This window comes from Sceloporus undulatus, chromosome 5 (genome assembly GCF_019175285.1).
Source record: "Sceloporus undulatus isolate JIND9_A2432 ecotype Alabama chromosome 5, SceUnd_v1.1, whole genome shotgun sequence".
NCBI classification, from domain to species: Eukaryota; Metazoa; Chordata; class Lepidosauria; order Squamata; family Phrynosomatidae; genus Sceloporus; species Sceloporus undulatus.
The window spans coordinates 92,998,699-93,022,443 of record NC_056526.1 but is presented as its reverse complement, the minus strand read 5'-3'; the positions used below and the strand labels follow the sequence as shown (position 1 = coordinate 93,022,443).

General features: G+C 39.6%; 1 protein-coding gene across 5 annotated transcripts in view; it reads right to left on the bottom strand.

Annotated features, from left to right (window-relative positions):
- Positions 1 to 23,745, bottom strand: part of KCNIP4 (potassium voltage-gated channel interacting protein 4) — a 421,219-nt gene that overhangs the window by 109,051 nt on the left and 288,423 nt on the right. For 2 of the 5 annotated variants that reach the window (XM_042468877.1, XM_042468880.1), the window contains exon 1: positions 2,320 to 2,813. The exons of the other annotated variants lie outside the window; for them this stretch is intronic. In XM_042468877.1, the coding sequence (XP_042324811.1) occupies positions 2,320 to 2,524 (205 nt within the window). In that variant the 5' untranslated portion in view covers positions 2,525 to 2,813. Of the gene's footprint in view, positions 1 to 2,319; positions 2,814 to 23,745 lie in introns of those variants that run through there. 5 annotated transcript variants of the gene reach the window in all.

Genomic DNA, 23,745 nt, shown 5'->3' with positions numbered 1-23,745 from the left:
ATATTGCTCATTGTTAGTAGTGTCTGCTTCCCACATCTATTCCTTCCCCTTTTCCCTTACTAAAGACAACCCACAAAATTATCTCACCTTTCTTTGCCTTGTTTTTCTTTGTAACTTTCCACCAATACTCTTCCCAGTTTTCCATCCACACTCTCCTTTCTCTCTACACACTGATCTCCCCCTCCCTCACAATTTTAAAAAAACTTAGCAAAAGGTATGTTAATTTCACCTTACTCAGCAGATACCAGGTCCAGAAAAGCAAAAGATGCAACTTAAGCAAGGACAAACACCAGCTCCCCTTATTACTTCAAAGTGGAAATAAACTGCTGGGCAAAGCACTCATTCCACACCCAAATCTAGCACTTGGCACCAGACCGCAATTTTTGAAACCTGCACATTTTAACTTATATAAACACATCTGATTCTGGCAACCAACACACTCTTATCTAACATGTATGGTAGGGATTTCTCCACATCCTAGAAATATGAACAGGATGGTAAATGATACAAAACTTGTTCTTGCTGCAGCTATTAGTCTTGTGACCACTAATGTTATTATGATTATTACTACCACCATCATCAATGTACATGGATGAAATAGTCTGTTGTTTGGTACCCATTTTGAACCTTAGCACATATATTTACTTTTATGTTCTGCTAAACAGATTGACTGGAGAAATAGAAAGGGGAATATGCTGGGCAGGCAAATTCCCTTCCAATCTATGCCTCTTCTTTGTTCAATACTTTTTTTCTTAGTTTTCAGCCTTTGTTCCTCATGAGTACATTCAAGCAGATTATTGTCATTGCAATGGAGTATGTAACATGGATTACATCTATTGTTAGATGTAATAAAATTACACTGTGTGTAGGCCACAAGCTACACATTATAACCCAAGTAGCCCAACTATGTTGAGCAGGGCTACTTCTCCAGTTTGCACTAGCCAAACTTTTATAGTACTAAATGTGTTTCTCATAGTTAAGCTTTCTTTATAGCACCCCTTTCAAATCAATGGCTTGTGATGTTGTTTATCACCTCTATTTTGATGTAATCCTAAATTTAACACCATTATGATCACATAAAAGTGGATATTCACTTAATAATAAAACCATGGATACTTATCACCTTGTAATATGCATCTATTCCTGTTGCATTGCCAGATTATTAAAGAGAACTGAACAATGCAGTATATTAAAGGCTCTTAAAAAGCTGAATCTTTAACAAGACATGCTCTCACAACTGTTAGAAATTCACACTATTTGCAGTTTGAAGGCTGAATTATTTAACAAGTCTTAAAAAGTGAAAGGTTGCTAATTTCACATTATGAGGTGGTTATGCAAATTGCTATTGGTTTTTTTTTAATTCGATACAAAGTGAGGGCAACAAGAAGAGAGAATTATAACTCTAGAAACTGGTGGCATACTCTGTGCTTGTGAAAGTTATCATAAAATGAACTGTGACTGCCTGGGAGAGAGATTTAATGGATCACAAAACTGAATGATCTCAGTTTCCAAGAACACAATGAATTAAGAGTTGTACATGCATTTATTTTTAGTACCAGATTTAAGCAATAAACAGTGAGAAAATATGAAAGTTTGTTAGGCACTATTTTGTGTTCTCATAATTTCCCAGCACAGTTAAAGATTCCTGGTACTGAAAGCAATGGGAAATTTCATTTAAACATATGATGTGCCTATGTAGAGAAAAAACCAGAGCAGAGTATAAGCCAATATACATGCATGCACACTTTTTTTCAGAGTAGAAATACATATTACAACCACTACTTGGAAGTGGTTTAAAACAGTGATTTACTCAGATTAATTGCTAAATCTACAGTTCTCTTGCTCCTCTGCGATGATAAAACAACAGAATGCAGACACAATGGCTTTTAGAAGTCAGTGATTTTAAAAAACCAAAACAAAAATCCTGCATATTATTATTAATAAAGACACAGAAAAGTTCCTGCTCTATGAAGCAATGATCAAATGCAGAGAGATCTTTTCAGTTATGAACTTTTCTATTAGCTGGAGATGGATGCTGCAATTGATGGATGCATTCATATGTTGCTTTCATTCTCTCTGCACCTGGTTCACTGTAAAAAAATGTATTATTAAAAAACTATCCTGACTGAATAGTGGATGAATAGTGGATTTAAAAAAAAATATATTATAGCACACAGGTAAATAAATTGTTACTTTCCTTTCAAAATGGTATTAGCAACAGATTTTATACTTCAAAGAGCTAATGTACTTACATACACTCTTTTAGAAGACTAGCTACTCTCTACCTAGAAACAGCACAAACCAGAGTGAACACTTTACCTTCTGAAAAATCAATCAATCCGAGCAAATGGAGAAGCTTCAGAGACGCAAATATAATCACAACAATACCCACTGTTTGCAGTCCCTCAGACTCCCATTCCAAAGTCAACATTCTTCGAGCAAGCAAATCATTCCAGGCAGCTGTCAAACCACCGAGCAGTCTTGAGGGAAAGTTAAAGAGGATTTTACCAGTATTTTGCTTCATATAAATACACCAAAGTTGCCAGCACAGTGGGATGTGCTGAGGAATTAACTGACTGCACAGGTGGAATAAAAAGCATCAATGGAAATTCCTCGTCTCATGCATCTTGATGTCTTTTGATTTCAGTTTCAGAGAGCTGAGGGGGATTCTTTGACATGTCATCAGATCTAGCCAGTGCTGTTACATCTTCTGAGGTGCATGGAGAACCGGAGACTTTTCTATGTCCGTTTGGAAAAAGCAAGCCTCCCTTGGAAGTTTCACTCAAGAGCTTGCAGCAACCAGCACTGGTTTGATCAAGTGGTTGCAGACTCTGGCTTTACAGTTCAGCCCCAGATGACAAGGACATTGCCCTGGAGCTTGTCAAGTGCCAGATTGATCATCGTATCAGGCTGCATCTTTTCATTAGCGTTTAAGAGATACTTTGGCTGCTACATTTTACTAAATGTTAGCTGTAGGTGGGCTGCCCTGCCTTTCTAGATTAAGTGCCAAGAAGGAAGATGCTACCAGGGGTACAGAATAACCTGAGTCAAGCAAGTCTTTCTCTTGCTGAATTCAGGGTTACTTCCTAAAGGAGGTTTGCCTGCAGGTGCACGCTCAACCAGGAGCAATTCCCCTTGTGTCTCCTGGCCTGCATCACTCACTATGTGACCAGGTTTGAATAGTTCTGTCCTAAAAAATTCCAGAAAGAAGACTAGAAAATGAACTTAATAATCAGTATCATTCAAGGAAAATGGGATAATGTGTTTTCAAATCACAGAAGCCTTTTTCTCCCTTGAGAGGTTTCACACAGCTGCCTTAAGTACTGCTGGAGCTTCACAAAGAGAAATTTACCATCTCAAAGAACAGAGTGGCATCTAGATTGTAATGGATGGTATGTGATAGAGTTATGGCCTGTTACAGACTGCCAAAATAAAGCTGCTTCAGGTCTCTTTGGAGGTATGCTATTTAAATGATGCATGGGTCCTAAGAATTGGAGCTGCACCAAACGCACTCCAGTGCTTAGGCAATGGAGTGTGGCTTTGGTGCGACCTCCGGACTCTTAGGACCCATGCATCCATTTAAATAGCATACCTCCAAAGAGACCGCAAGCAGCTTTATTTTGGCAGTCTGTAACAGGCCAGAGTTATGTGATAGAGTGGGTTCTTCTTTGATCCTGCCAATTCAGCACTGACTCCTTCCTCTTTAGCCACATAGTGTCTCCTTTTGCCCCCCTCCTTTCCCCCCCTTTTTTTGGGGGGGGGATGTTCTATAAATGAAAAGAAATTATGTAGAACATGAAAAACCCTGAGTGTCAAAGAAAAAAAATGGGGAAAAAACTTTTGAAGCTTACTGGTTGTCAATATGTAACAACACATGACAAATTGTTTTACAATAATGTAATTTACCAACAATTTTATTTCAATCCAAACAACATAACATGGAAGTTTTACATCTTCCTTCAGAAATGCTCTAAGAAATAGGCCAGGACAATTAATAGTGACTTGACAGGAAGAAAGGATAACTGAGCCACTTGCTAAGGTGAATACTGCTGAAGATCTTAGATACATAATAATAATAGAAATAGTTTTAAGATGGCACATTGTTTCCTTGAACAGTAAAGGAACAGCTGATAAGAAAACTGACACATGGTGATCCATTATTTCACCTCTATCTGACAAAGTCACATACTTTATAAAATATTACAGTAAGGCTGAGGCTGTAACCATATACAAACTTGCTTAGGAGTACAGTGTACTTGAGAGGAGGGACTAGTATGATTTACAGATAGCCCCTACTGAAGTTCCCATCTCAGCAAATAAAACAATACACCACCTTGTAACATCAGATCTGTCTGAAACCCAGACTCCAAGGCCTTTTCTAGAGCTTACATATGAAAGTCAGCAGAGGATTGGACGGTGCTGTGCAAACACAATGATAGCACAAAAGAGTTGTCTTACCTTTTCATTATTTTATACACTCATACACTCATACAACCCATGAATAGGTACATTCATATAGAACATTGTCAAATATTCTTATGTAGTTAGAGAGAGACATTAGAAGTTAGAAGTCTCCATTTCCATCACCATTATATACTGCTCTATGTAACTTGTACACATTCCAAGTCACCTGTTATTTCGGCTCAAGCACCACATGTTTCATTGACCTTCATTCCTCAATAAAAACAAGCATGGCAACTAACTCACTGGAATACTGAAGAGAATGCTTGATTCTATGATGTCCTCAGGCGTGATGTATTCATGTCTATGGTTCAGTATTCCAAAGAGCCACCCAAAATACTAATGGTGTTGACAGGACAATCCCGTAAAGATATCAAAAAAACCACTGAGCTCCGGATGGTTCCAAGAATATAGTGACCTAGCAGACTCCTCCCTACAGAAGCCAGTCTGTGTTCTGAGCCTAAACCCTGCCAGGTAATGATCTGTTCATACAAATGAGACCACATCTAGCATCTACTTTCCACAGACCATCCTATTCCTGCTAGAACATAAAACTAGATGAAGTGCATGAACTGCTGTTTGTATGTGCTGGGCCAGACATAGGCCATGAGCCAATGGAGTTGATCCACTGACAGAAGCAATTTTGCCAGTGAAATTGGGAGAATGACTTCCTATCTTCAGTACTTCTCCCCATTTATCTAGAGGGATGGCTAATTCTTTCCAGCAGATTTCTGGGTGTTGTGAGAAGAAGAAAGCAGTGTTGTGTTAATGGACCTATACAAGTGTGATGTTGGATCCTGCCCGTAACCTGGGATAATGGTAGACTGGTGTAGAATTTTAGTTCCAATTTTAATATTTCTCCAGCCCATCCTGCTTTTGCTGAACTACAGTTACTTTCAGGTCAATTCTGCCCAGGTTCATGCAGAGGTAAGCAGATATTCTCAAAAGCAAAAGCATACATAGTGTGTGTGTATATGTGTATACACACACACACACACACACACACACACACTAAATCTATGCTGTGGAAGATCTTATGATGCAAGTCTTATTATTCTACAAAAGGTTGAAGAATTTTGAAAGTTACTGGGAAAAATATCTTGAAACAAAATAAAATAGAACTTTAGAAAAATCAAGAATGTAGAAAAAAATAGCTTACTGTATATACACATGTATAAGTTTGTTTATTTATTTCTTTTATATGCCACCTTTCTCTAAGATGGGACCCAAGTGACTCACAAATAAAAAGGCTTATGAAATGTTATAATATTTTTTAAAAAACAAAATCCTCTAAAAATAACCTAAAATAACATCAAATTATACAAAAGTTAAAAGATATCATTAAAGCACATATGCTTCATAAAAAACCACCCTGGCATGATTATATAATGAATGCCTGCTTATCTTAAAAATGTCTTAGCTTGCCAACGAAAGGCAAGAAGGGCGGGGACCGGCCTGGCCTCCCATGGAAGGGCTCCCAGAGGGTGGAAGCAGCCACCAAGAAGACTCTCTCTTGTGTACTCACCAAATAAGGGGCTGTGCAGACAGCCCTGAAGGAGCAGCCTCCAGCCGCCCCTTTTACAACCACATCAGGGCCGTGGCAATTGCATGTTGTGGCCCCAATCTGGCCTTTGCAGGGTGCAAAAAGGAGCTGCAAAAAGTGGTTCCTTTTTGCTCGCTGCAAAGGATGTGAGCCGTGGCACCACAGCTTTATGGCACTCCTTCGGTGCAGCATCATGTGGATGCACCAGAGGAGCAATGTGACACTGTGTGCCATGTGTAGCGGTGCGTGGCATCATGACGCCCTGGCGGTGGAGTCGGGGTGTGCATTATGTGGACGTTACATTCCAACTCAACCTCCAAGCTGGCCTTTAAGGCTGGTCTGCACAGGGCCTGAGCCTCTGATAGTGGTGGAACCGAGAGAAAACCTTTCCCCTAAGATTTCAGTGTTCTGGATAAATTTAGTAAAAAAAAAAAAAAAATTGACCACAAAAAGCCTGGGTTGGCTAATCCACAGGTCACTGTGAGTACTGTACTTTAACTGTTATCAAAAATGGAACCACCTCCTTCTCTGAATAGAGTGGCAAAAGATGAGAGTCCATCCGTGGAGCACCTGAAAGAAGCACTGCCGTTCCCCCACTCTGCAGCAATGCTTCTGGCCTTTTTGAATGATGGGGAGGGGAAATGGTGGCAGTGACCGCTCTTTGGCACTTCCTCTCAAAGGAATGCTGAGAGGAATTGGGCTTTGAAGGATCAGAATAAGACATTTGTGTACAGAATCATAGAGATGGAAGAGACCCCAAGGGCCATCCAGTCCAACCCCCTGCCATGCAGGAAATCACAATCAAAGCATCTCTGACAGATGGCCATCCAGCCTCTGTTTAAAGACCTCTAAGGAAGGAGACTCCACTACACTGTGTATGTTTGTCAACTTTTCAGGGTTAAAATCAAGCAAAGTTATCACATTAAAGTTAAAGGCTTTAATTACTGCTAGCATAGCGCCGCTAACATAGCCACCATTTCTTTGCTTTGCTTGGTATTCTTGTAAAGACTACTTTGCTCAAATTTTCCCCATTAGTTCTCTCTAACTGGATGTGTTAGGAATTTATCCCAATTTTAAGCTGGTTATATATTTACGGATGACCAGATCTGAAGTCTTTGTTATTTCTTTTGTCCTTCCTTTTATAATTGTGGACTATCTCACAAACCTCTTACTGAAAATCAAGAGTCATAGAGTTCAGTATCCAAAATCCATCTTTGGTACCAGTTGATGAAATATATTCTAACTGTGTGTCTTCCAGCATAAACCTGTCTTTCAATTTTTAATTGAAAAAGTGTCCATTAAAAGCCCTTAGCTTTAGTAAATAGTAAAAATACGAGTATAATATCATGACCAGTATTAATGGACAGGAATTTGGAAATAAGAGAAAATAGAATAGATTCAAAAGAACAACTATATCAAAAACTTGCCAGGGTCACAAAAGGTCACAAGAATATTGCAAGAAACCACAAGAACATCAAGGAAAACTTCCATTTGTTTTTTTTTAATAAACAAAAATTGTACTAATATTTAAAAGAAAGGTGAACAAAGAGAAGCCCATTGGCCTTACTATTCCCTGAAGCTTCACTGGACCCCCAATCCCCAAAACGGTGCCCCCTGAAAATAGAAAAAAGGAATGTTAACTTGTTTTAAAAACATAGGAATAATGAATGCTTTAAACTCAAAGCACACATCTATTCTGTAGTGGAATATTAAAGTCTAATATGGTTATGTGAATAGTGTCACTAAGGCACCAAAGGGAAGCATGAAATTCAGAGTTACAGGTATTTTAACACAAAAGATTTTAAAAATCTATTCTTGAATACTCTCTGATGGCTCTGCATTGTTCCATAGTCAGACAAGGACAGATTAGAGATAAGTCTGTTTTCAAAGTCTATTGTAACTGAGCTAACTTTTTATTATCCTCAGACATCCCAAACCAGCCCAGCTGAAAAGAATATCACACACTTTACAGTTCCATGTTTTAGAGTCCTGGGGCCTTTTTAATGGTTTTTCCTGATAGCCATCCTCAAGAACCAGTCTCTATATATTCAATAAAGGCAAAGAAATCCACCATGGCCCTGATTTACCTCAAAGATGGTCCTTGTTCACAGCAGTCTGCTGAGCAACATTTGTACATGCAAAGAAGCCATGCAAGTAGTATAAGTTCAGAACAATGCTTTTAAAAAGACCTATGTGCTTATGTGTTAACATATGAATACACCAATAGTCTTCTTTCACCTATGTTTCACAACGAAACCCTGGATCCTGAGCCGCTGGTGTACAAAATTCTAAAGTACAATTGCCCTCTATATCCATAATTCTTTTCCCCACCGATTCAAGCATCCACAGATTAATAATAATAATAATAATAATAATAATAATTTATATATCCCGCCTCTCCCTACGGATTTTGGTATATTCCAAAACATTATGGCGCTCCTAAAAAGAAGCTACTCTAGGCTCTGTGGTTGGCGCAGCACCGATGAGGGGCAAAAACAGGCGGCATAGAGCCGCCCGTCTGTATCCCCCCTAAATTATTTATTAAACCGAAGATAAACACAATAGTTAAGATCTGTTTGTGAGCAGAAGTTTACATTGACAGGGCTTTAAAGCTTAGTTGTGAACAGTTTATTAACCCTCCTCTAATTCCTATATTATTCATACAGCAGACCACTACACTATCTATCCTGTCTAGGATAAAATAATAGAATAAAACTTAACTGACTTCTAACTCTTAAGTAAAAGCTCACTGAATAAACTGTTATTACCTTACCCTAACTGACCCTAATTGACTAAAACCTTCATATTTTCAAAACCATGTCCAAACACCCATCACCTTGATTATTACATGCTCGACCTCTCCCAAGAGACCACTATTTTCTATTTTTCTATTATATGCACCACAGATTACTATATATTGCCTTATTTTCCTTAATGTAAACAGAACAATTGTACAAATTCAGAACATTACAGTCCCACCCTTTCTATTCTCCATTCCCAATCAATCACTGAATACCCATAGGAGCAAAATGTCAACTCGGAAGTACTGTGAATTAATTGTGTTCAGAGTAAGTGTGCACAGGATTAATCACAGCCTTAGTTCCCTTTGGAATGATTGTACGTATGTTTGTTTGGGCTGTACTCCTGGGAACAATCAATTCCAATAGCTGTCTTAATTTTATCTGTGCTTAAGCTTTCTTGAGTGACAATTCCTGCAGGGCCACAATTACATGGGAGTCTTGGGCTGCATCCGCTCTTCAAAAATAATCCACTTTGACTCCACTTTAACTGCCTTATCTTAATGCTGTGGAATTCTGAGAACTGCAGTTTGTTGTGGCACCAGAGCTCACTGACAGAGAAGGCTAAATGTCTCATCAAACTACAATTTCAAAATTCAATAGCATTGAGCCATGGCAGTTAAAACAATGTCAAACTGCATTATTTCTGCAGCCAGTCTAATTTCGCCTTCTTATTTCATGCTCAAGTGCTCCCCTGGCCCAGTCCTGGGACAGTTTAAGGATCAAGATTGCCAGTTGTGCGAGGAGGATTTAAAACTCTGAGCCAGAAAGCTCTAGTGCCACACCAAACTACAAACCCCAGCATTCCATAGGATGTTGCCATTGTAACTAGAATAGGACATGGTAATTGTGTTAAATGAATGTGTCCCAGGAAGGAGAAATGAACAGGAAGAGAGAGCTTCTGGTATGATACGTTGTTGCAGTGTGTGCAGTGGGAAGGAAGCTGCACAATGGGGGTAAGAAAAGAGGGACAGATGATGAAAGATGAGAGACAAGACTGGGATTAAATAGGAGAGAGACAGGAGGAGGAAGAGGAAGATAGACAGAAACATAAGGAGAAAGAGAGTATCTCATAGGCCTCAAGGGATAGATAGGAGGGGGAGTCATAAAAGTGGTGTTGGGACATAAGCTTACAATTCCATTGTATAGGATTGTAATTAGGGAGCCATTTAAATTTATTGAACAAGATGATGATGATAATTATGATGATGATTGTTATTATGTACTGAGGTGGGAAACAACAACAGTTAACAGATGTACAGCGCTGTGTAAGTTTACAGCGCTTTATAAATAAAGGTTAATAATAATAATAATAATAATAAGTTAAAACATACATCAATATAAAAGGATAAAAAAGATGTACACCTATTTAAACAATCCACATTTAATATGCATCATTTAAAATCCACAATTTAAAAATCATCTGGATAAGGCTGCTGAAAGAGACTGGTTGTTCTTTTAAATTTGAATAGTATATTCAGTTGCTGAATCTCTTCTGGCAGGTCATTCTATAGTTTAGGTGTAGTTGAAGAAAAAAATCCTTTGGCAGATATTTGCAAGCCTAGAGACTTATCCCTTTATTAAACAAACCTGGCAAATGAAAATCTTGCATGATGTTGTTCTCTTATGGTAGTAAAATTATGGGAGAGGGTCATAAAAGTGTCATAAAAGTATCTCATTTGCCAAGATGGAATAAGTCATTTGGCAAAAATGATGCTTTTACAAAGCTCTCCTACGCTTTTACAACCTGAAGCGAATGAGAGTCATGTGGAGGGAGTAAAAAAACAACCACTTATCTTTTCATTTGTTTGCTGAGTTAGTTTAGTAAAGTGATAAGGCTCCTAGTCCTGGCTGACTGAAGTAAATGTCCACCAAAGGACCTGAGCATACGGGGTGGATTATATAGGAAGAGGTAATCCTGTAGGTAACCTGGATCCAAACCATGTAGGGCTTTAAAGGTAATAACCATCACGTTGCACATTGCCTGGGAACTAATTGGGAGCCAGTGGAGTGATTTTAATGTCCTAGTTCAGTCGGCCCTCGGTATCCACGGACTTGCCCTCCATGGAGTCAAGCATCTATAGATGACAAGTCTGCATGGTCCCCAATGTCAGCACATGCACATGGATGCATCACCATTAGGGACAACTCCCACTGTCCCCAGTGGTAGCACGTGCACATAGAAATTCTGTTGTTCCTAATGGCAGCACAGCACAGCAGTATGCACGTGCTGGCACTGGGACTGTCGTGCATGTGCCACAATTGAAGTCCTGTTGTTCCTAATGGTAGTGAGGCCATGGGCACACACTACCATTTGGGACAATGGAACTTGTTGAGCATCCAAGGATTTTGGTATCCGCAGGAGGGGAGGCGAGGAGGTCCAGACAGATAATAGATACCAAGGGCTGACTGCAATCAATCTTTCTGCCATGTTTCGAACTAACTGAAGTTTCCGAACTTGGTATAGAGGTAGCCCAATGTACAGCACATTGCACAAGTCTAGCCTTCAGGTTATCACTGTGTGCATTACCATCTTTAGGTCCTCCAGCAATAGGTAGGGGTGCAACTGGTGTATAAGCCAAAGCTGATAGTAAGAACTGCTGGCAGTTGCGTCTACCTAAGCTGTCATTTGGAGCGACGGATTCAGGAGCACCCCTAAGCTATGAACTCAGTCTTCAGGAGTGTAACCCCATCCAGGACTGGGTAACATATCTCCAAATCCAGTTTAAGGCACTTGACAGTAAGCATCTCTGTCTTGTCTGGATTCAGCTTCAATTTGTTTTTCCTCATCCAGCCCATTACCTCTTCCAGGCATTAATTCAGAGGAAATACATTATCCTTAGCTGATGCTGTATTTGAAGGCATGTATTAATCATGGCTAGCTCATGTTTTGAGAGTTATGTCAAAGGATACCACAGGGTAACTAGGATATTTTGCACAAATCTAGAGCCCCAGAAAGCAATGTTTCCCTGTAGCCTTGCCCAAGATCTGTCAGAAAAGCACCATGCATATAGTGCGGCTTTGTAGAGGGCAGTGGCAAAGTCCCCAGTGCAAACAATTGTCACATTTTACTTTTATATCTTAGCACACAACATAACAATAGCAATAGTACATACATTTCTATACCACTTCTCAGTGAACTAGCACTCCCTACTAAGCAGTTTACAATGTGTAAGCCAATTCCCCCCAACAAGTTGGGTACTCATTTTACTGGCCTATGAAAGGATGGAAGGCTGGGTGGACCTTGGAACCTTCCTCTAGGACTGAATTTACAACATTGTGGCTGCAGAACCAGCATTTAACCACTGCACCACCAGGGCTAGTAGCACAGTTTAAATAAACAAACTAGAAATGAGGTTATGGGGCTATACAGATTGGGAGAAAGGGGTGGTGAGACATTGCCCCTTTCTGCCACAGATGGAGATTACAGCAACCAAATGTCATGGCCTCTCAGAGGCCTAAAAAGAACCCACTCCTAGTGGGTTCTTTTTAGGCTGTGTGCAGGGCACCATTGGTGTGCTTGTGCATGATGATGATGTCCACATGGCACGGTGCTGTTTGGGCACTGCGCTGTACTGATATCATCATCACGTGCCCCGTATGGACGGGCATGCTCAATGATGGTGGCCAGGGTGCGGTAGGGTTGCTGAGCATGTAAATGCTCAGCCCTTGCACACCCCTAGTTCAGGCCCAGGCCAGCACAGAGCGCCCGTCTGTCAAGCCCCTATATTACATATCAGGCAAAGAAATCTTACATAAACTTTTAGGCAAGTCCATTAGAAAATTGTTGGCTATACAATATTACTAAAATCCTGTTGTTTGGGGAGAGTTCATTTGTACCCCAGTGGCACATTGCACATTCATAAAAAATAAATCACTTGTACTCTTGTCTCTCACACATTCTTATTTCCATGGATCCTGCTTGAGAAGTTTTTCTTTTTCTTTTTTGTGATGGGTTGAGCACAGCTGGAGAAAATGAATCACTACTGGCAAAGGCTGTTTTGAAAGCAAGTAGAACAAATAAATATTACATATATGATGCTCTCTTCCTCCTTTTCTTTCCCTTTCTTTCTTTCTTTCTCTCCCCCCCCCCCCGCTCTCTCCCTCCCTCTCCTACTTTCTCACACAACAAAGCTTTCAAACATGACTAACTTTTGGACATTTTAATTATAAACCCATTTATTTACTATAGCAAATATTTGCTGGCATTCCTGTGAGCAAATAGGCAGCCAAAACCATTCTGCAAAGCATAGTGGAGAGCATCCTCAAAAGGCCATTCAAAGACAATGCACCTCATGTCACAGTGTGTGCTCCCAATGTGACAACTGTCAACAATCCTAAGGTTACATTAACATCCTTTTATGAATTTTTGTAGATATTTTAAAAATGCAGAGATAGCCCAAGAGAATGTACAGCATGGAAACTAATAGTTATTGCCACCATTTACTAGTATACCTCTGTAATTCTAGATATTTGTTGCAGATCTGTGAAGAATGATCAGCATTCCCTTATGTGGATATATAACACAATTAGAGATGCACAAGATATCATATATATGGCCTGTAATGTTTCAAAAATGATATTTGCTACCCACTACTATTTCCTAAGGATTCAAAAGGGTTATAGGGAAATGTCAGAAAATGTTGATATTTAGCAGTAAATCTGAAAGCCATCTGAGTGCCTTCAGTGTCCAAATGTTGTCCTCATTTCCATAATTTAGCAGTAAAAGAGGTTTTCCCTGACATGAATGTAAATTTCAAAAACAAGTTTTTATCACACAGATCTTTCTGACATTTCCCAGTGGGCCTTTCCACATCTGCCTAATAAATGCAAAGTTGAAACATGTTTCTGACATTTATTTGCAACATATGCATCTGTTAGACAAAGAATTAACATGACATAAGCATAACAGACAAATTAGGAGCTGGTGTAATGAAAAGGCTAGACTAACAGTCAAACATTCAGGACTTAAATTGAATTTGGATTCATGGTAGCCAAGCCTTCAAAGACATTTCTGGTAGCAGGGCTGATTTTATGTGAATAAATAAAAGAAAGCTTTGGAAATATGTAGAATGCTTTATTCATGCTATATGAAACCCTCAAACAAATCTAGGATTAAGAAAAAGAAACTTCTAAACTGGAACCTTTGGTAACAACATTTATTTGAACCTTGATATCTGCCCTTAAGGCACTTTACAACTTGTAAAATATAATGAACTCATTTCATTCCACAATCATTCAAAGGACATTATAAACCCACATCCTTTTGTCCTGAATGGGATTTCGTTTGCATCTCAACTGTTCTTGCTCTTTGTTGCAATTTTACTGAACTCAGCTGGGCGTCTTATCTATTAATGTGTCAAGCTTTTAACTATGTAAATTTGGCTAAGGAAAGATTATTGTACCATAGTAAAGGGAGTTGTATTTGATCATATGTTTTATTTTCATCTTTGCTATTAAAGCAAATGGGATTAGAAATGAACTGTCCCTAGTGTCTTCCCTTCAGCACCAACAAAGTACTTTTTTGAACTACATGACCCACTTTGGACTGCACCATCGACCCAAACAAAAATAGAAGGGGCCAGATGTCTGTTTCTGTATTTACAAGATCTCCTTTTGTGAAGAAGGAAACAAAACGCAGGCTGACTAGTGACAGTGATTGGTTTCCATTTCAGTAGGGCTGTGAATCCACTCCAGTTTTTAATCAGGTCTTTTAGGCCCAGTACAGACCACCAGTTTGCGGCAGCCTGAGACCAATTCTAGGGTTCCGGAGTGCACAGCATCCACACTCTCCAGAACCCTAGCATGTATGGACGGCACCATCTTTATGCGGCACCAACCATAAGAGGCATGCATGCATGAAGCAAGCACATTGCCACATCCACACCTCTGGGTACCGCACTTCCATCATGAGTGTATCATAGTGCGCCAATGGCACACTAATGATGGCATCCATGAGTGCTAAGAAGAACCCAGTTTTTCTGGGTTATTTTTGGTCTGGAGGGAGGCCACATGGTTTGGCTGCTGCCGTGTCTCTCCAGAGGAAAACTGGGTGCCTCCAGCCCACCTTTTCAGGGCGGTATATACCCTGCCTTAAAAAGCTCTTCAGGGTGATGAAGCCCATTCCTTAATAGGTCCATTGTCTCAGATAGTGCCTGTAAAACTAGCCAAATGATGTAATGGATTGACAGGCCCTCTGCCATGGGAATCACCAGCCACTGTTGCCCTATTTTACAGGACAATTTTTATTCCTGTAGGAGTGATCCAACTAATTTTAAGGGCATTTTTTTTTTGGCAGGAAGGGGTTTGAGTGGATCTCAGGGGGGCTCTGGAGTTGCAAAAACAACTCTGAGGGCCACAACATTCCTATTCCTGTCTTAGAGGGTCCAGTTGGGATGTTCCACTCCTCTCATCCTCTCCTAAATTATTATTATTATTTTATTAATGCCATTATTCTGTAAATAATGATCATGCTCAATCTTCATATATTTATTTATTTCTAAAGTATTTTTGTGGTACTGCTACTGACTTCAGAGCTTACTGGCTGCAGATGAGTTGTGAGTGAATAAGTGAATGAATGATCACAGAATTTCTATTTTGAATCTTGTCTCGGTAAGCTAGATGGCCTTAGTCATGTGCTTTCCCCTCCATGCAATATGTTAACTTAACTGGTTTACTTGACTGTTGTAAGGGCTACACAAAAGACCTGCAACACTTGAAAGTCTTATAGAGAAGTATTACTAGTATTTATTTATTAAATTATTAAAGTACTTAGGAAAGTTTTTCTACATCCGAAACAAGTCTTGTTTATTATTGGCTCATTTTTCCATCTGTTTCTGACAGTGCTCACTACTTGGGTTTATTGTTAAATTAGGGGTGTCACTATGGAGTGCAGGGGGATTCAGGCCACACCATGTGACATATTAAAGGGTATGTGTGAACCACTGCTCCCCAAACACTTGCCTTTTGAAAGAAATGGGATGTGGCATTCACCTACATCCCTTTAAAACACTGAAGAGATGGTGTGAGTGAAGCAAGGATCAGTGGAAGGAGAAAGGAGAGGCCCCAGGTTTTAATTTTTTTTATTCTATTTAAACTTTCTTTTTTTAAAAAAATCACATCTTCCCAAATTTGTACTGTAACCACACGAAACTATGCAAATAATAATAATAATAATAATAATAATAATAATAATAAATTTATACTCCACTTTCTCGCAGAGGAATCAAAGTAGATTACAACAGCATAAGAATAAAACATGGTACAGTTAAAAATTACAGTTAAAATGAACAATCTCATATCCCACCCTCCCCCCAGGTATTAAAAAAAACATTAATCAAAACCTTAAAAAGAGATTAAACAACAAGAAACAGTAAAACATTCCAATGCAAATTCACTAAAATTGTGGGTAGATTTGGGCAAAAAAGTGTTTTCATCTGGCAGCGGGGGCGGGGGGATGGGACCGATGAAATCAGTACGGGGAGGCTAGTCTAGCAATGTTAATATGGAAAGGCTTGCCTTTTAAAAGGCTTCCAGGGTGGCAATATGATGGATGTTATCTGGCAGGTCATTCCAGAGCCTAGTAGCGGCAGATGAGATGATCCTCTGGGTCATCGCAGATAAACTAGTCTTCTTAGGTTGTAGCAGGTTCTTCCCAGAGGACCGAAGTATGAGGGGTGGATTATGTGGAAGACGGCGCTCCCACAAGTAGCCTGGACCCAAGCCATGTAAAGCTTTAAAGGTAATAACCAACACCTTGTACCTTGCCTGGAAACTAATAGGTAGCCAGTGGAGAGATTTTAAAACGGGTGTAATGTGGGCAGTTCTGGATGTACCTCCGACTAACCTGGTTGCAATATTTTGTACCAATTGAATTTTTTGAACTTAGCACAAGGGTAGCCCCATGTAGAGTGCATTGCAAAAGTCAAATCAAGAGGTTACTAGTGCATGTACTACTGTTTCAAAGTCTTCCAGCTCCAGGAAGGGGCGCAGCTGGCGTATCAGCTGAAGCTGATAACAGGTACTCCTGACCGTTGCATCCAACTGTGCTGTCAGTTGAAGTGAAAAGTCAAGGAGCACCTCCAAGCTGCAGAGAGTGTCCTTCAGGGGAAGTGTGACCCCATCCAGAACTGACTGGCATATCTCCATTCCCGGATTGGGGGTTCACTATAGAAAGTACCTCCATCTTACCTGGATTCAATTTGAGTTTATTTTCCCTCATCCAGTCCATTACCGCCTCAAGACAGGCATTTAGAAGCGAGATGCCATCCTTAGTCACTGCATCAGTCTGAGACATACAGAAATATATTTGGGTGTCATCAGCATACTGATAACACTCCGCCCCATGTCTCCATATGATCTCACCTTAGTACAAAAAACATAACTAAGGATTTAGTGTGGAATGACAGGAGGACAATGGGTGTGTGTGACCCAATGAATTAGTGTTAGTTTAAACACAAGCAATAATATTGTCTAGCAGATGCTATTGGAACCTATGGTCAGACCACAAGGTTTTTGTGTGTGTTTTTTTAATACTTTAGTTGCTGAATAGGTTTGCCAGGCCTAGATCTAAAAGCATCTATGCACTTTGAAGAGCTCAATGGGAATCTAAAGCAGAATTTCACCACAACAGCTGTTCTAATCACTACTCCAAATGAAACATGGAGCGGCAACTCCCATGAAAGTTCAAAGAAACATGAATCCCCTCAGATCTCAATTTGGCAACATGGCAATACTGTTGTTCTTCTATGATAGCATAGCTAATTGCTTCATGACTCCTTGCCAGGTTTCCATCTTCCAACTTAACATATGATCAACTTTCCAATGAATTTAATGAGATTCTTAGGCCCAGAACAGCCGCCAAGGTGCCATTTGCAGCCTGGGGTGTCGCACAAGACACATCATGGATGTGCACGCTGTATGGATGGTGCTGCGTCAAGATGGCACTGCTCATGTGTATTAGGGTTCAGGAGCATGCAATTGCTGCACTCTCCCGAACCCTAAAGTCGCTGCCGGCATGCCACAAAGCATCTGTTTGTACTGGCCCTAAATCAGCCTCCTTTTATCATTAGACCTGTACTACATGGCTTAGACAAAACTATCAACAAGGATGGTGTACTGCCTCAAAAATTCTAAGAAGAAAAATGCATGGTGGCTGAGAGGTCAACCTTTAGGAAATAAAATATGCTGGGGCTCTTGCATAGATTTATCTAGCTGAATGCATCAAGGGGGGAAAAACACAAATTTATCCCGATGCAGGTTACAATGGCATTAACTCATCTGAAATATGAACAGTACATATCTCTCTGTCTTATTGAAAGTCAAAAGTAGTAAGCACAATGGGAAAGATATGTCAGAGATATAAACTGTTTAGCATTTCTGTTGTTTTTCCAAGAGAATAAGGAACAAGGTAGACAGATTAGCTTCCTGTTGAGTTAATCAGGATGGATTTTAGAGTGAACCAGCTGTTAGATTGCAACCACTTTATGGCCATAAAGGGCATGGACATCAAAATTGCACAAACATTTTAAATGTCCAATTTAAAAACAATGTTGGCACTCCCTACCAAGGAAATTCTACTGACATATTCAGATCTCCATTATTTCTCTGTTGACCTGAAATACATATCCTCTATAAGCTGAGGATTAGTAGAAAAATGTGCAGACCCAAAACTGGAAAGTAGATTGCTATTTCAAAAATTGAGCTAGCATCACTCCATACATTGAATGACAAGAAACTCAGATTTGTGGCAAATGTACCTTTAGCTGGGAGCTACAACCAGTTCTGCTTTTCTAGTGAGTGTCTGTATTAGGGAAAAGCCTCTAAACATGTTTAAGTTCTTCACATTTAAAGTATACACTTTAAAATATGATAGGTATATTCCCTCCTAAAACTGAATTTTCTTGGTTAGTTTCTAATTGTAGACAATCAGACATAAATAATAGTGGTCCAGCTTTGTCCTATGAAATCAGCTGAAAGGGCCCCAATGAATACTGAGGTGTAGATGCAGTGCAGATGAAATAAGTGCTTTAAATATTCACATAAAATACTACTTCCACTTGCATATCTTCCATATCAGATTAGGACAGGTGTGTGACTGAACCACTTACGAATTTTTAAACCCAGCTGCAGAATTCTGTGTACAAAGCTGAAGTACAAAAGTAGCTCTTATAGGCACTGGTAAATCCACCTATTCTATACAGAGCCCTGGTGGTGCAGTGGTTAAATGCTTGTACTGCAACCACAAGGTTGTGAGTTCAATCCCAGGGGCCCAGCCTTCCATTGTTTCGTAGACTGGTAAAATGAATAGCCAGCTTCTTTGGAGCAATTAGCTTACAGATTGTAAACTACTTAGAAAATGCTGAGTTCACTGATAAGTGGTATAGACATCTACATGCTATTGATATTGATATTGATATTCTAGTGGAAGGACCCTTGCATAATGTATATGTCACCATTCTTGTACTCACACAATAAATGGGTCAGGATGAAACATTCAGTGCTACATGTCTGAGTCTGATATTGCACTGCATCTCTTGTTGATTTGTTCACCCTGTATATCTCTACTCTTTTACTTGAAAAGATAGTGTGAAAAGTATACAAGCAGCAATCTGCCCTATTCCTCACTAATTAGAAAATCTGCTCTGTACTCCACATGTTTCAGTCAATGAGTGCAAAGAGTCAGTGGGATAACTAAGCACTTGAAGTGGTGACACTTTATTTTTCTTCTGTTCCAATTTATATGCGTATTAATATTTTAATGCTGATTTCTATATTTTTGTATTTGAATATTTTTAATATTGGGCCCATACAGACAGGCCAAAATGAAGCTGCTTCGGGTCAATCTGGAGGTATGCTGTTTAAATGACGCATGTGTCCTAAAAGGCTGGAAGCCACGCCAAAGCCATGCTCCAGTCTTAAGGACTGGATCACAGCTTTGACACGGCTTCTGGCCTCTTAGGATGCATGCATCATTTAAACAGCATACCTCCAAAGTGACCCGAAGCAGCTTTATTTTGGCCTGTCTGTACGGGCCCATTGACATCTTAAAGGACAATCCCTGCCAACATCCCAACCTACATGCTGATATATACATCAATATACATGTATATGACTTCATAGAAAATAATATAACTATAAATAACATTTGACTACATATTGCCGTAACAGGATGTTTGACTACCTATAGTCAGGTTTGTGTGGTTTCACGCTTATCCAAAATATACCACCAGAACCTAATCTCCAAAGAAAGTACCACTTTTGCCATCATTGATTGATTGATTGATTGATTGTTAGACTGAATGGCTGATACTTCACCCTTTCTCATTAGATCTTGGGACAGATACCAATATTTCCTAAAAAGACAATTGAAAACATACATCTCTATACTACCTATAACCACAGGTCCACAAATAACAAAATTACACATATTTAAATTACAATATCCAAAAAATGGGTATATTTTCTAAAATACCACAAATGTAATTCAAAGTAACCAAAGACGCCAAGTATGTACTAAAAGTGTATAGCCTTTGTATAAGCTATGGGCCCCACACTGATGTTCAGCCCACAGTGGAAATTGTCAAAGAATTTACTCCCTTTGCAAATTGAACAGCCATGCCAAGCAGCAAATGTTGGGCGGGTTATAAACCGCCGCTTTGAGGCGGTCTGCCGCCGCCACCGTTTGCTCCGTGCGGGAGCCGCAGCAGCCACACCGCACGGCTCCTGCACGGACCGAAAAAGAAGCTCCAAAATGGAGCTTCTTTAAGCAGTGCCTCTATGACGTCGCGAGGCGCCAGGGGTGGACTCGTGACGTCATAGATGCCGCGACACGTGCAGATGCACAGCGTCCAATACGTAAATATGGCAGCGGCCGTGTGGAACGGGCGCCGCCATATTGTACGTACAGAATACGTACTAGGGTTAGGGGGGTGCGGAAGCACCGCCCCTTCCTAACCCTAGTACATATTCTGTAACCCGCCCTGGTTTCCAAATTAGTGACATGGTGAATACGCTCCACAATTATTCAAGGAGCTATGCAAAGAGCTGGTTCTTTTTGGAACACCTGGGATATCTCTTTTAAAAACTGGACTAAAATTGAGTTCACAGCCCCACTAATGTGGAGCCAGTACACATTCTTGGTAACTATTTGTTTCAGATTAACCATTTCACTTCATTGCTATCATTAGACGTAACTGACAGGTAGTTTCTTATGTAAGAATGAGAAATGGATGGGAACTGCTTAGCCTTGTAGAAAATGTGACCTGTTAAGCCAAATTCCACTACCTACCCATACATTGAAACCTGCCATAACTTCATCCTACCAGTATGTAGAGAGATCTTGTAGCATCTTTGAAACTAACTGAAAGAAAGAAATTGGCAACATGATCTTTCGTAGACCTCAGTCTACTTCTTCAGATGAATTTGAGCAAATGCACTTCATGTGCATCTGAGGAAGTAGACTGAAGTCTACAAAAACTCATGATGCCAATTTCTTTCTTTCAGTTAGTCTCAAAGGTGCTACATACTAATTCTACAGACTAACATGACTATATATCTTTGAATTTCCTCTACCAGGTACTGTTGATGCAATGTTGAATAAATAAATGTGGGAAAATGTACTGTGCCCTTGGTGTATACCACTTTTAGTTGTACAGGTCTAGCTTCAGAGCATGGCCATGTTTTTCTGCAGTTTTCACTCCATATGAAATTCAACATGTACAGCTGACCTTCAAGGTGATTTGTGCTTACTGGCTATTATTCAGAGAGTTAAGCATTTGCCCAGTGTTGTTGATAGAAGGTAAAAAATCATGAGCACAACCTGTTTAAAAGCCAACTGTGAGAATCACTGGATAGCCAGAGTGGTGCAGTGGTTTAAGTGTTAGACTATGACTCTGGAGAAAAGGGTTTGAATCCTCACTCGGCCATGGAAACCCACTGTGTGACCTTGGACAAGTCACCCTCCCTTGGCCACAGAGGAAAGCAAAAGCAAACATCTAAACAAATCTTGCCAAGAAAACTGCACGATAGGTTCACCTTAGAGTCACCATAAGTCAAAAATGACTTGAAGGCACACAGCAACAGAAAATCTCTATCACAAATGAATCATTTGGTTCACGTCCATTGTCACCTGCTGAGTAGTCATAAGATGCCACACACAGCAGGTTTTTCCTTGTCAATGCCTGGATGCAATTGCAATATGAACAGACATAAAAGTGGAGGTGCCTGCTAAAGTTGATCAATAAGATTTCCAAAGTTTAATTTTTCACCTGTAGCATCAGAACCACTGGTTCTTCCAGGGTTTATTTGAGATGTAATTTTTTTTAGTAAACTCTAGCAAGGAAGACCATTTGCAGCGAAGAGAACCATTTACAGAACAAAATGATTGTGCAAGGCACAAAAATTACTTAAGACTTTTTTTTTGTTTCCTCAAGTTTTAGAAACAATTTCTCAAGTATGATGGGTCACAGGCTCCAGCAGCTTCAAGTAAAACCAATCTTCAAAAGTGCTACATGAGCTGTTTCATGCTGGCTTTTTAAATAAAACCTTGGAAGATGCAGAGTTCACTGCGATACAGCATCAATTTGGTACAAACCTGCTTGGGAGCAGTAAATCAACAGACTTTTTCTGTTAACAGATGTCAGAAAAGCTAAAGGCCACAACTAAAAGCAATAAAGGTGCTACACAATATGTGTTTTAAGCTCCTTTTGTGAATGTCTATTAACCAAAGTTAATGAACTGGTGGAGGATGCTCCTGACATTTCCCCCATTTCAATGGTCTCAGCACCAAAAAAGTTCCCTATGCTCCTATCTCCGTTTTAACTTAGAAAATTTTTTTTTGCCTAGAAATGGAAGGATGCAATGAATGTGTACTCCAGGATTCAAACAGGGCATACAAATGTTTGGAACAATGCTCAAGCACATTTATATTAAATTACCTTTAAATCCCAACTTGAAGTATTAAAATATATACTCTTACTATATCTGATGAGAAGCATGATTTTTCTAAAGCAGAGATGTGACTTCCAGACGTTGCTGAACTACTCCCCCCCTCAACAGGTTCTCCACACCTGTCTGAAAGAAAGCTAGAGTCCTTCTAGATTATTTGGCTTCTGCAAAGTAGTAAATATTTATGTTGGACCAAGATGCAGAACTATCCTATCGTTGATAAATGCACAATGAAACAAAAGTCCAATCTCATTTTCTTTCTTTCGTTTGTTCTAGTCTAGCTTTAATAGAATACCTGCAAAATTAAACATCATTACCTATCCTTAGACCATCTTCCCATACCTAGTTTCAATTCCAGTCATCTTGGCCAATGGTAAAAGATAAAAGGAATTGCAGTTCAAAACATTTAGAGAGCACCAAGTTGGAAAAGGTTGATCAAGGGCATATCACTTTTTCTTCTCCAACTCCATCATAAAAGAAAAATCTCTATCCCTAACTTCCCATTTAGATACTTCTGGGGGCCTTTTAAACATCTATGAATTTACTAAGAACCACATATCTATAAATAAGGGTAGACTTGCCCTAACATTGTTAAATCTATATTTTTCTGCATCTCAGATAAAAAATACAATCAATTACATGAGAACGAATGACGTTCAGAAAGAATAGGTATGGATGCAGAAGGACTGGGGCACAGATCTGAACAGCTGCCATGTTTTGTATCTGAATGTGAATGAAATATAAACAGTTGTGTCTACAAGGATCTTCCTGCTAACACCTATGTTTACAGGAATAAAGTTCTTGTTGTCTGAAATACAGAAGACTGGTTCTCTGAATTGTGTGGAGAAAAGGCAGTTCTTGACACTAGTTGAAAATGTACAAAAGCAGTTTACAGATGAGTAAGAGGCAGTTTCAGAATTTCCTGTTGGAGATGTTCTCTTTTTACAGTTGCCATTCTTAGGCCTGTTACAGACAGCCAAAATAAAGCTGCTTCGA